This window comes from Thamnophis sirtalis, unplaced genomic scaffold, assembly GCF_051295495.1.
Source record: "Thamnophis sirtalis isolate CommonGarterSnake01/CBP01778 unplaced genomic scaffold, rThaSir2_p1.2 scaffold_3, whole genome shotgun sequence".
NCBI lineage: Eukaryota > Metazoa > Chordata > Lepidosauria > Squamata > Natricidae > Thamnophis > Thamnophis sirtalis.
This window is the reverse complement of record NW_028261383.1, coordinates 127,394,242-127,408,066: the sequence shown is the minus strand read 5'-3', so window position 1 is coordinate 127,408,066 and position 13,825 is coordinate 127,394,242. Positions and strand designations below refer to the sequence as shown.

The following is a 13,825-nucleotide window of genomic DNA, read 5'->3' as shown; positions in this document are numbered from 1 at the left end:
AGGTGTTTTGAATGGGGGCTGAAGGAGTCTCACATGTCTACGCCTACGACATGGCATAAGTCAAGCTGTATCCTGCATATAAATCTTGGAAATCTCACTGGTGTAAACTGGATTCATTTTTAAATAGTTGGGACAGAACTACAAAAAAAGAAAATGGCATTCTGTGTCAAGGAAAACCAATGCAATTACACCTTTATCCCAATTTCTCTTGATTTAGGATAGGCTGGGTATCTGGAATATCAAAATAAGCGAACAGGGTGGATTTTGAAAAATGGATAAATCACTCCCATTTGCATTGGTGAATGAAGAAGATGCAGTTGTCCAGATGATGGACTACAGGTTGCATCATCTGCTATTGCTAGCCATGTCAACTCGACCTGAAGGGAGTTAATCATCTAACAAGCTCTGAAGAGTCACAAATTTCCGATCTGTACTTTGGGGAGTGATTGCAAGCTGAGAGGAGCCACATGTTCAGAGACAGTTCTGCTTAAAGAAAATGTCTTTCAGGTTTCACGTCCTTGCAGTAAAATGATCACAAGTAAAAATTGGAGAGGGGCTTGCCTTAACTCCTTGATACAGTCTGGATAGATGATAGATAGAGAGATAGATAGATAGATGGATGGTTGGATGGATGGATGGAAGAGAGAAACAGAGAGAGGGGGGGGAGAGATGATAGATAGATAAATAGAAAGCTGAATGGTAGATAGATGATAGATAGATAGGTAGATAGATAGATAGATAGATAGATAGATAGATAGATAGATAGATAGATAATAGATGAGATAGATAGCTGATAGAAAGATAGATGATAGAAAGATAGACAGATGATAGCTAGATAGATGAGATAGACAGACAGATGAGAGAGAGAGAGAGAGAGAGAGAGAGAGAGAGAGAGAGAGAGAGAGAGAGAGAGAGAGATAAGAGAGTGGGGGAGAGAGGGAGAGGGAGAGAGAGAAGGAGAGAGGGAGACTGACTGACTGACTGACTTGGTCCAACACAGCACAAACACCGCAAATTTAATGTGGACTCACATCGTTTACTTTGAATTACATATATTTTAGCTTAAAATCTTAACAAGACAGGGACTGATAACAGGCAGAAGCAAGTTGAAAAAAACCACTGATTATTTCAGATATCCAGCAAGATCCCAAGGAGAACTGTATCAAGATGAGGAGAACAACCAAAAACGCTAGAATCTTCCTGGCCTTTGCCCTGCACAAGGTTGTAAGAGAGAAGCTGAAGATAAAACCATATGCTCTATTGAAACCCCCGGGGCTATATTCACCACGAACCAACCCACTCACTTATGGTTTTAAATGGACAGATCTCTTATGCATGATTGCCTTCTTGTCCTCTGTAGCTCCTTGCAGAAGACAGAAAGACTACTTTTCAAAAGATACTAGATGAATCATTAACCAGAAAGAATATAAACAAGTGGCAAGCACTGGAGATTCCTGGAACACTCTGTTCCTTCCTCTAAGAAAATAATAATGGAGCAGAGTCCCAAGTAATCTCAATAAAAAGGACTTAGAACAAATTCTATAAATACCTCATCAGGGGAATCATTTTATAGAACTAGATATAAGATACATATTTTTCATCCCGACAGACACTTTCTACTGATTGCTCACCTCTGGAGAGACTTCTGCCCATAATCCAAACCGATCAGCAATCATCTGGTGGATTTCCCGTTGCCGATCCTTTTTTCGTACACTCTCATAGCTTGGTAGGTGAGGCTGCTCCCATTGTGGAAGCTGATAGCTACCGGGGCTTCCAACACAGAACAATTCATCTCCCTAGGTAGGCAAAGGAACAAAGGTCATCTTTCAAAAGTTTGGTAGGTTTACATGACGTTTCCCCCCACGTTTAGTATGCATACTATAGGCAAGCAAGAGACAGAATAACAGAGTTGGAAGGAACCTTAGAGGTCTTCTTGTCCAACCCCCTGCTCAGGCAGGAAACCCTATACCATTTCAGACAAATGGCTGTCCAGTCTCTTCTTGAAAGCCTCCAGTGTTGGGGCATTCACAATTTCTGGAGGCAAGTTGTTCCACTGATTAATTGTTCTCACTGTCATAATAGATAGATAGATAGATAGATAGATAGATAGATAGATAGATAGATAGATAGATAGATAGATAGATAGATAGATAGATAGATAGATAGATAGATAGATATTAAAAGAACTCTGAAACAAAATCCCACATCTACTGGAACAAGGTAGAACTTCTGATAATTGACACAAGACTTTATATTTATCCTTTGCTTCAAAAGTGTTGGTCCGCTAACTATGCAAAACAGGATATAAGGTCAGAACTGAGGCTAATGTAACTCTATTGTTCTCTTCCTTTCAGCGTCTATAAACCAGCCTAATCCATTAAACTAAGCAAGCCTTTGGTGTATTCTGACAATACGCAGCAAGACGATTGGTGCTAATTCATGAGACAGAACGACCGTTGACTTACCTGAACGGTGTGCTGCGAGGGGAATCTAAGCATGGGTTAACTTTGTCCATTAGCCTAAAGACTGAGTTATGCAAATGTTGACCACGCCTCCTCTGATTGGATGGGTCAGTTTTGTACGAAGTCAGCCGGTTATGATGTGTAACAATGTCAATGATGGCCATAGCCAAACAAGTCTTAGTCACGTCCAGAGTAAAGTCAAGTCAGTAGTCAGATAAAGAAGTCATTGAGTCAAGGTCTTAAGATAGCCCTGGCCAGCCGAAGCTGCAGACGGGTTTGGATTCCCCTCGCAGCACACATAGAAGGACCGTTCAGGTAAGTCAATGGTCGTTCTCCTGTGCGCTGCTTGGGGAATCCAAGCATGGGACATGCCAAAGCAATTAAGAGTCAGGGCGGGAGCTAGGCTGGCCAGGGTCCCCTGTAGAGGGGAGCACCCGTTGCAATACTCGCCGCCCAAAGGAAGCCTCAGCCGAGGCATACACGTCAACCTTGTAGTGCCTGATGAATGGTGATGGTGATGACCAGGTAGCCGCTCTGCAAATCTCTTCCACTGAGGATTGAGTGGCCCAGGCCGCCGTGGTGGCCACAGTCCTGGTGGAGTGAGGGGTGATGCACCTGAGAACCGGTCGGGATTGGCTGTCATAAGCAAGAGCGATGCACGCCTTTAGCCATCGGCCGATGTTATGGGAAGACACCTTCTACCCCATGGATGATGGTTGAAAGGATACAAAAAGCACTTCTGACTGTCTGAAGGACGCTGTGCGCTTCACATAGCGTCGAAGAGTCCTGCGCACATCCAGGTGGTGCCACTGGCGTTGCTGCGGATGGGAAGGGCTGGGGCAGAAGTCTGGAAGGATAAGCTCCTGAGCCCTGTGGAATAACATGTTGATTTTTGGCAGGAAAGGCGGGTCCAAACGGAGGACAACTCTGTTGGGATGGAATATGCAGAGATCCGCTCGAACCGACAGCGCTGCCAATTCGGACACTCTTCTGGCCGATGTAATAGCTACCAAAAAAACAGTCTTAAGAGTCAGCAACCGAAGGCTGATGGATGTAATAGGCTCGAATAGAGAGGCCATAAGAGCCTTGAGCACTAAGGTCAAGTCCCAAGTAGGGTAACGATGCACGGTCTGAGATCTGAGGTTAGCAGCACCTTTCAAAAAGGACTTGACTCGTGAGTGTTGAGACAATGAATGACCCTGGCCACCCCCAATTACCGTGGCCAAGGCCACAACCTGCCTGCGAAGTGTGTTGGGTGCTAAACCCTCGTCAAGTCCGGTTTGTAAAAAGTCCAAGACTTGGGGCACCGAAGCCTTGAGAGGGTTGGGCCCAGTGCGGCGGCACCACCTGCAGAAGGCCTGCCAGGTGGCCTCGTAAACACGAGTAGTAGATGGACGACGGGCCGCTTGAATAGTGTCAATGACCTTACTTGAGTAGTGAAGTCCGGTCAGAATAGCTCACGTGCCACATGGCTAACTGCAGCAGCTGGGGGTTCGGGTGGACGAGAGCTCCCTGGTTGAGGTGAATCTGGTTGTCCGGAATCCTCCAGGGACGTGAGATCGACAGGTGCACGAGGTCTGCGCACCAGGGACGCCGGGACCACATCGGAGCCACCAACAGGACTTCCGCTTGCTCCGTCAGAATCTTTTGGATGACCAGCGGGAGGATCGGGAGCAGTGGGAAGGCGTAAAGAAGGCCGGCCGGCCACGGGCTGCATAGGGCATCCACTCTCTCCGCCCCGGGTGTCACGTACCTGGAGTAAAATCGTGGTAGTTGCGTGTTGTAAGGCTGCGCGAAGAGGTCCACTTCGGGATGGCTGAACTGGCGAGAGAGCTCTCGGAAGAGGTCGGGGTGGAGTTGCCACTCCGCTTGGTCCACCATGGCTCTGCTCAGCCAGTCCGCCTGAGTGTTGGAATCGCCCAATATGTGTTCCGCCCGAAGCGACAACAACCTGTTCTCCGCCCAGTGATGTAGTTTCTCCACTTCCAGCATCAGGGCCCTGGAGTGGGTGCCCCCCTTGGCAGTTGACATGGGCCTTGGAGGCCACATTGTCGGTCAGGACTAGAATGTGGTGGTTTGACACTATGTCCCTAAACTCCTGAAGGGCCAGGCGGATGGCCCGGAGCTCCAACCAATTTATGTTGTTCCTCAGTTCTTGATCCGACCAGCGGCCTTGTGCAACTCGATCCAGGGCATGCCCCCCCCCCCGAATAAACTGGCATCCATCGTAACTTGGATGCGGTTTGGTTCCTTGAACGGGAACCCTTTGAGGAGTTTGGAGGACGTCCACCACCGAAGGGACTGGAGAGGTTTGGGTGGGAGCCGCACCTTGATCTGGGAATGGCTGGTGTATGCCCTCTGAAAGGGAAGCAGGAACCATTGCAATGGGCGTGCATGGAATCTGGCCCAGGGGACAATGTTTATGCAGGAGATCATTTTCCCAAGTAGTTGGGAGAGCGTAGCCAATCGCAAGAGTCTCTAAGATAACACCTGGGCTGCCAAACATTGGATGCTCTGACACCTTTGCAGGACAGGGAGACCTCACATGTGATGGAATTGATGAATGGTCCTCAGGTGGAGCAACAACGTGGTCGGCTGCAGGTGACTCTTGGGGATGTTCAGGACGAAGCCGTGACTCCGCAGAGAATTCATTGTTACCTGTAGATCCCATAGGGCCTGGTCCAGAGATGGAGATAGCACCAAGATGTCGTCTAGGTAACAATTTACTCTCACCGGGACTGATCGAAGCGACGCTGCCACCACTGCCAAGAGTTTGGTAAAGGTGCGAGGGGCCGATGACAAGCCAAAGGGCAAGGCTCGGTACTGAAAATGGCGACCAGCAAAGTGAAAGCGTAGGAACCTCTAATGTGCCAGATGGATGGGCACGTGGAGGTACATCTCCTTGATGTCGACTGATGTCATCATGTCGCCCCGGCGAATGGATGCCAAGATGCTTTTTAAGCATTGCATCTTGAACCTTTGATACTTGATGTACCGATTGAGTCTTTTCAAATCTAGAATGGCCTGCCATCCCCCCGAGTTCTTGGACACTAGGAATAAGATGGAATAAAACCCTAGTCCTTCCTGGCCTTTTGGAACCTGCTCTATGGCGTTGATGGAAATGAGATGTTGTATTTCGGTGTCCATGAGACGCCTTTTCATTGAGCATCTGGGCACAGGGCACCTGATGAATCGTCTCGGGGGGATGGAGAGAAATTCCAGAGGGCCCAGGCGTTGGACGTGGTCTCCGCCCACTGATGGGCAAAGGCTAGGAGACGCCCGCCCACGGGTTCTTCCCTTTGTGAGTCACCGGTACCTCCGAAAGGACCGGTTGCCAGTCCCACGAAATGGCCTTCTGTTCTGGGAGTGTGCCTGGTTCTGCTGGCGACCCCTATCCCTGGCCCCCGTGCAGTCCTGACCACGGTCCTGTGGCTGGGTAAAGGCCCTGTTGTAGTGGGGAACGTAGGGGGTGGTGGTGAACCCAGAATCACCAGGCCGAAAGGGCTGGCACCTATTGTAAGGTTGTTGTCTTCTATTGCTGCGGCCCCCAGTGGAAGGGAGGACCTTGCGTTTATCCCTTGTCTCTATGAGAATTGGGTCGAGTACAGACCCAAACAAGGCCCCACCCTTGAAGGGGGTGGAAGCAAGGCGCCACTTGGATTTAACATCGGCCTGCCAATGGCGAAGCCATAGCAGACGCTGGGACGCCACATTGGAAACCACAGCCCGGGAGGCAAATTTTGCTGCATTAAGAGTGGCATCCGCCAGGAATTCCAGGGCTGCCATCAGTTTGGTAACGTCTTGGTGAAGACATGCATCCTCAGGGGCAAGTCTATCCTGTAACTGCTTAAGCCAGACCAAAGAAGTCCTATTAAAGAAGGACGCTGCAGTAGCAGCACGGAGGGCCCAGGCCGCAGCCTGATGGGTCTTACGAATGATTGTTTTGACCTTACGGTCCTCAGCCTTCAGGCCTTCAGAAATTTCTGATGGGATTAGAACTGGGGAAGCTAGAACAACCATGGGTGGATCCACAGTCGGGAATTGTAGAATACCCTCCAGTTCCAGAGTGGAAGTGTACAACTTCCTGTCCTCAGTGCTGGGTGGGGCAACTGCAGTCGGTTGATCCAATTGCTTTTGGACAAGATCTAGAAAAAGTTTGGGAGAGAGAATAACCTCCTGCAATGAAACTGGCTCAGCAAAAAGGCGTTCAGTTGGATCCAGGCCAACTGCAGTGCTATCTTAGAGGCCGCCTCCCCCATGAGAGTGGTAGTCTTAGCTTTATATAATAAAGACTTAAACAGCATGGGGCGAAATAATCCAGAGGAATTAGGTTGATCGAAGATCAAACCTTCATCAGAGAAATCTCTGTCTATCACTTCCCCTTCTTCCACCAAGGCCGAATCCTCACTATAGACTGAGGGAGGAGGTGAGGAGGGGCCTGCCTGGAGATCTGGGAGATCATATACCGCTCTTTAGAAAAAGTTGCATCTCATTGTTCAGCAGAGAAGAAACCGCCAACTAATTCAGATGAGTGTGGAGAATGGCTGTCATATTAAAATATATTTGTTTTACATAGCTGCCCATTTCACTAAACATGACTGTGGGTAGCATACAACCAACAACAGTTAAAAACAATATAATAGTATTATAATACAAATGTTAATAATTGTATTAATTGCACTCCTCCTAAAACATCTAATATTTAATTTTAAGCTTCAAAGGAATCCTTTCAATTTGCATCATTTATTTACCAAAGTGAACTGCATTAAAGCAAAATTTTTCCTAATTTATTACCTCCATATATAGGCAATATGCGACTTGCAATCATTCATTTAGTGACACTTCAAAGTTACAATAGCACTGAGAAAATGACTTGTGACCATTTTTTCACACTTAACAACCACTGCAGCATTGATCAAAAATCAGACATTTGGCAACTGGCATATATTTAAGCCCGTTGCAGTGTTCCGAGGTCATGTGATTATCTTTTGGGAAGCAAAGTCAATAAGGAAGCCAGGTTCACCTCACAACTGCAGGATTAATTTAATAACTGCAGTGATTCACTTAACAACTGTGGCAAGAAAGGTCGTAAAATGGGGCAAAACTCACTTAACAACGTCTTCTTAGCAACATAAATTTTGGACTCAGTTGTGATTGTAAGTTGAGGCTTACCTGTACCATACTATAATTCCCATAATTATCAGCAATCATGATCTGTGGCTATGATGATAATAGGATCTGTTGCCCAACCAACCAGTCTGGTAGCAGGCTGATTTAGGAAAGGCTGTCATAAGCCTTCTACACTTCTCTGGACAAAATGCTTTGCAGCATTCTATATTAAAAAGGGGACAATCTAGCAACTTTCTACCCAATTAAATAGTCTGTTCTTTACTATAAGATAGCTGAAATGGTACAGTCTTGAATGTGTCTTAACCATACAGTCGTACTGATGGGGCCAGCTTCTATCATCTTTATATTCAAAGCCATGTTAACTCTATTAGATTCTTCTCTTGCTACCTAGTGAAAGATGACAGGCTGCAGCTCTGCTGAGCAATGCTTAACTGAGGATTACATTAAATGTGTCATTCAGACAATTTGCAATTTCACAAATATATTCAAATTCCTGCTAAACCTGGTTTAGTGGTTAAGGTGGTTAAGGCACCAAGAGACTAAGTTCTACTCCCATCTTGGGCATGAAAGGCGGCTGGGTGACTTTGGGCCATTCATACTCTCTCAACGCAATTCACCCTAGAGGGTTTTGCTTATGGGGAAAATAGGGAGGGGAGGAAGGAGTACTAGGTATATTTGCAGCCTTGAGTTATTTAGACAAATAACAAAGGGGTTTAAAAAAATATTTCAAAAATTTAAGCCCCCATCGCAGACTATTTCACAAGATAATTGTAAAGGGGGGGAGGGAAATCAATAGGTCTTTTGGAGGAAGAACAAGATAATCATTAAGCTCATTTTACCCCATTCATATGGTTATTCACATACACAATCTTCATTATGCTTCCTTTGAGGACCCATTGCCAAGTTCCTCTACTATGCTCAACCATGCTTTCCCCCCTGTATGCTTATCTCCTTTTCCAGATGATCCATCCATTATTTTAAGAAAAAGGCTCTCCCACCTGGACACCAGGGTTTTCAGCAGCACCTGTCTCCATTTGCTGTGCTCCAGACTGGGATCCCACCAGTCGTTGGTTGCTATTGAAGTAAGAAGGAGGACATTCCTGTAGGATGGGAGGAGAGTATTTAAAAAAAAAGCTGTGTTTTTCTTTTGGAAATTCCAGACCAGAAAAGCAACCTATTACTCAACACGAACCAGCAAGTGGTCCACAAGAAATACTAATTCTGCTGAATTGTCTCTGTGGAGCCCATTCCATAGGTTTCACTAAAATGTATGGCGTATACATAGGGAAGGGAATAATACATTTTGCTTTCCTCAAATGGAAACATGTAAGACAGGTACACCATTGCAAAATTCCCAAATAGCTAGTATAAGAGCTGTGGTGGTGCAGTGGTTAGAGGGCAGTACTGCAGGCTATTTCTGCTGATCACCGGCTGCCAGCAGTTTGGCAGTTCAAATCTCACCAGGCTCAAGGTTGACTCAGCTTTCCATCCTTCTGAGGTGGGGAAAATGAGGACCCAGATTGTTGGGGGCAATAGGCTGACTCGGTAAACCACTTAGAGAGGGCTGTGAAGTACTGTAAAGTGGTATATAAGTCTAGGTGCTATTGCTATTGCTAAATAAAGGCAGCATCCCAAACCAACTCTTGGTATCCTGGTGTTGTTCGCTTGAGCTTCTCTCTGTTCTCTCGCCCACACTAGCAGCAGCAAACAGTTCCTTCACCGAGAGTCATAAGGCTGCTCTTGATCATGAAAGCCCCCTGGAGATATGCTCCCACCTCTCTCTAAATGACAGCTTTCAATGGGGTGGGAGGAGTTTCCAATATCTCTCTTTCTTCAACCAACCAAACCTAGAGCTAAAACGAGACGAAAACGACACATTTCTTGCACATGCAGAATCTGATGCGGCTGACTAATCTTACTGGCTGGTGCTGCCCAATTATGTCGAAGAGTAGCAGGTAGGTTAGGCAGAGGTTGACAGGCCATCTGCCACCCTGGGGGGGATGTTACATGTGTGTTCGAAACAGGCAAGATGCTGGATGCAGGATTGCAATGCAAGTCCAACCTCTTTGCCCACGTATATGACATCAATGCCCATATGAAAGAGGGAAGCTTGAATTCTGAGGCTGTATCCACTATCTTGCTGGTTTCAACACCTGCCACTGTAGGTGCCAATGGACAGACCGCAATTCACGCAACTTTTCCATTCTCCAACAAAAGAGAATGCAGGGAATCCTAGCAGTAATAGACAGACTTGTTGTAACTACAGTGAAGCTATCTGGAGGAGATCCCTCAGTGCCCAGGATGAAGGTGATCCTTTGTAGAATAGAATAGAATAGAATAGAATAGAATGGAATGGAATGGAATAGAACAGAATAGATTAGCTTTATTGGCCAAGTGTGATTGGACACACAAGGAATTTGTCTTTGGTGCATATGCTCTCAGTGCATATAAAAAGACAAGATACATTCTTGTTTCCACTTTCCCTCTACATTGCTACATTACTGGACAATGTAGATTCCACTGCTGGATTCCAACACAATCTAAGGGCAACCTCAAGTTCTTAAAACCCATTAGGCTCTGCCACCCATTACTGAAGAGAGAAATTGGGTGACTGCAATGAGTTCAAAATGAGGTAGGAGAAGGATCACATTGAGATCATGAATTTCATATCTGGTATTATTTCCCGCTGGCTCAGGGATGAAAGGTAGGCATTATGCTTGGGTAGAGCAATGCCACAAGACTGATTGGATTGGCAGAGATGCATGCATACCTCGTGAGCAGCTATAAATCTATATATATATAAAAGCCAAATACCACTCACTCATCACAAAATCTCTAGAACTGTAAAGCCTACAAACTTGAAATTTGGCATGTATGTTCCTCTTGGCTTCTAGGTGCTTGCTAAGAAGTTAGACCTTCTACTCCCTCCCCCCACCTGAAACGAACTCTGTTCCAACTCCAAGTTGCCTTATATGGGTGTGGCCAGTGCATGACTCATCCGGCCTGCGGGCTGACCTGATCACATGGTTTCATAGCGAAACACGGTTATCCAGCTAGTCATTTTATATATTGGAAGAAAGCCAGTCTAAATGCAGCAGCAGCAGGGGTCAACAGTGGTCTCAATCACAACTGTGATAAGAAAAGATGTCAAGAAAGTATTTCTCCTCCCACATATGGGGAGGCAATGTTCACAGGAAGCCCCCCACCCACCAGAATGCTTGTTGTCTTCATCTGATTCTCTTTATAACTATGAAAAGTGCCGTTGTTCTTGAGACCAGCACCAGCTGAAATGTTATGTCTCTGAAAGCTGACATTTCCTTTTTTAGACAGCCACTTCACTTCACTCACTCACTGAGGGCAGCATTATTTTATGGTTTTGAGTAAAACTACACCTGTCTGGATATTTCCACCTGGCAATATGATATTACAGTAATCCTACTTCCTAGAACAAGGAGAGAACAAAAGCAGGATTTTGATTGGGTATCACACCAAAACTATTGCTTTTATTCTGGGGTTGTTTTCAACAACACGCACATACACACACTTTCATAGATTTTCACGGGTACAGGTATGAAGGTCTTGATACTCTCAATCTTACACGGGAAAAGACCCGAATACAAATGAACTAAAATACAAGTGTATTCCAACCAATGCTGTGGTTTAAACAAAAGGATGCTAAATACAAAAACATATTCTATTAATATCTTTTCAAATACTTGTGGGGGGGGGGATTTATTAGGCAAATAGAAAAATTAGGAGAAATGTAAACAGAAATGTATTTACATTTGGAAAATGTGAAAGCTCACGTAAAATGAGGCAAAATGAATATAAGAAGTAAATATTTAAACCACATGAAGAATTTGAAAGCGTCTTCATTTCCTAATTTTAAGACTCTCTCCTTCCCTTCCCCCCCCCCCCCCTTCTCTCTCTGTGTTTCTATATTCTCTGAAGTGGAAAGGATCTGATTTTGATTTCTGGGATCTGCATTATTTTCTATTAAAACTGCGAGTCAGAAAAGAAATATGATAGAAAAGATAGTTCAGAGGAGGTGAGGAGCAGACATAAAAGTAAATAGGAATGTGCGTTTCCAGGGAGTTTGTTTTAATAATGAACTCACAAATGACCTGAACACAGAAGTCCTGATGATTGCTATGCAATTATGCCACTCAGTTCTGATTACTGAGGAGCAAGTCCAAAGAATGGCAGTTGGTATTACCTGAACTGCTGTTTTAGGAGTTGGGACAGGAGGCTCCAGTAGTGGTATTAACACGCCCAATTGGCCACGAGACTGGGATGAAGCTGAAGCCACGCCTCTGTGCTCCACACCCTTGAATTCCAGTTTCATTGAAGCGAGCTCCCCCAAGACCGGAAAACAAGGCACAAAGGAGAACTCCCACCACCCCTGCTAGACTAACTAACCTAGGGCGGGAACTGGAGCCTCATGTCCCAACTCCTAAAATAGCAGTTCAGGTAAGACCAACTGCCATTTTCCGGAGTGAGGGACAGGAGGCTCCAGTAGTGGGACCTACCAAAGCTAAGTCCCATGGGTGGGAAACTAACGATCCGCAATGACCTGCTGTAGCACCCTATGCCCGAACGCCGCATCAGCCGATGCAAACGCATCCAGCCTTTTATTGCCGAATAAACAGAAATGGTGAAGCCCACGTTGCCGCTCTGAAAATGTCATCTATCGGGGCTTGGGAGGCCCAAGCTGCTGAGGTGGCAGCATTCCTCGTTGAATGTGCCATAATACTGGCTGGCACAGGCAACATCTGGGACTCGTAAGCCAGGGCAATAGCCAAGCGGATCCACCGGCTAATGGTGGAAAACGTAACCTGCTTTCCCAGCGACGAAGGTTGGAAGGATAGAAATAGTGCCTCCAACCTCTGGAAGGAGGCCGTCCGCTTCAAATATATACGCTGTCGGCCATCCAACCGGTGCCACTGCTGTTTCTGTTCTGTAACCGATCGGGACAAAAATCTGGCAGTACAACCTCCTGGGAGCGATGGAAAATAGAATTTACCTTTGGTATAAAAAAACGGATCTAATCTCAACACAACCCTGTTGCTGTGGAACATGCACAAATCCTCCCTGGAGGAAAGTGCCTCTAACTCTGACACCCATCTAGCCAATGTGATAGCCACTAAAAATACCACCTTAAGAGTTAGCAGCTTCAGGCTAACCGTCCTCAACAGCTCAAAGGGTTCAGCCATGAACCGTAGGGAGATTCCACGTTGGGAACCTATGGACCACTGGAGGGTGCAAATTGGAGACACCCCCCCCCCCCCAAAGAAACCTCTTAACAATGGATAATTGGGTGAGAGAAACAGATCCCTCGCCTGGAAGAACTGTAGCCAGGGCAGCCAGCTGCCTACGCACCGCGCCCAGGGAAAGCCCTTTATCCAACCCGTCTTGGACAAAATCCAGGACCTGTGGAACTGAGGCCCTGGTTGGCACCCCCTGGGCAGCCTGGCACCAGGTCACAAAGGAAGCCCAGGTGGAGTCATAGATCCCTGTGGTGGATTGTCTGCGTGAGGCCTCTATGGTCCTAATCACATGTAGCGACAAGTGAGCCTCTCTCAGGTGCTCCCGCTCAGTCTCCAAATGGCTAATTGCAGCCAGTGTGGTTCTGGGTGAACTAGCCTCCCCTGGTGAAACTCTATCTCCCCCTCCGGAATCCGCCATGCAGCCTGGACCGACAGGGTCATGAGATCCGCAAACCAGGCCCTCCACAGCCAATGCGGTGCCACAAGAATCAGTTCTGCCTGTTCCCTGACTAGCCTCTGAACGACCCCAGGAATGAGGGGGAAGGGAGGAAAGGCGTACAACAGCCCATCTGGCCACCTCATGTGAAGTGCGTTGACCCTCTCCATTCCCCGAATCGGGAACCGAGAAAAGAACCGGGGAAGCTGTGCGTTGGCCGGAGTGGTGAAGAGGTCCACTACTGGTCGCCCGAACCTCTGGCAGATGCTCTGAATCAGCTCCGGGAGGAGGCTCCACTCTCCGTTGTCTACTGTCTCTCGACTCAACCAGTCGGCCTGGTGGTTGTCGACTCCCATGATGTGCTCTGCCCAGATCAACCACAGGTGTCTCTTCACCCAGTTGCCCAGTGACATCGCCTTGGCGTGCAGTGCCTTGGAATGTGTGCCGCCCTGCCGATTGATGTGGACCTTGGCCACCATATTGTTGGTGAGAACCAGGATGTGATGACCCTCAACGGAGACCCGAAAGTG

The 13,825-nt window shown here is 46.8% G+C and overlaps 1 protein-coding gene across 3 annotated transcripts in view; it reads right to left on the bottom strand.

Annotated features, from left to right (window-relative positions):
- The window catches only part of LOC106553869 (uncharacterized), a 40,889-nt gene that overhangs the window by 11,893 nt on the left and 15,171 nt on the right, over window positions 1-13,825 (bottom strand). For 2 of the 3 annotated variants that reach the window (XM_014072449.2, XM_014072450.2), the window contains exons 3-4: window positions 8,591-8,692; window positions 1,632-1,796 (exon numbers count right to left, since the gene is read on the bottom strand). In XM_014072449.2, coding sequence (XP_013927924.2) covers window positions 1,632-1,796; window positions 8,591-8,692 — 267 coding nt within the window. The remainder of the gene's footprint in view (window positions 1-1,631; window positions 1,797-8,590; window positions 8,693-13,825) is intronic. The other variant, XM_087710003.1, reaches the window with a different exon arrangement.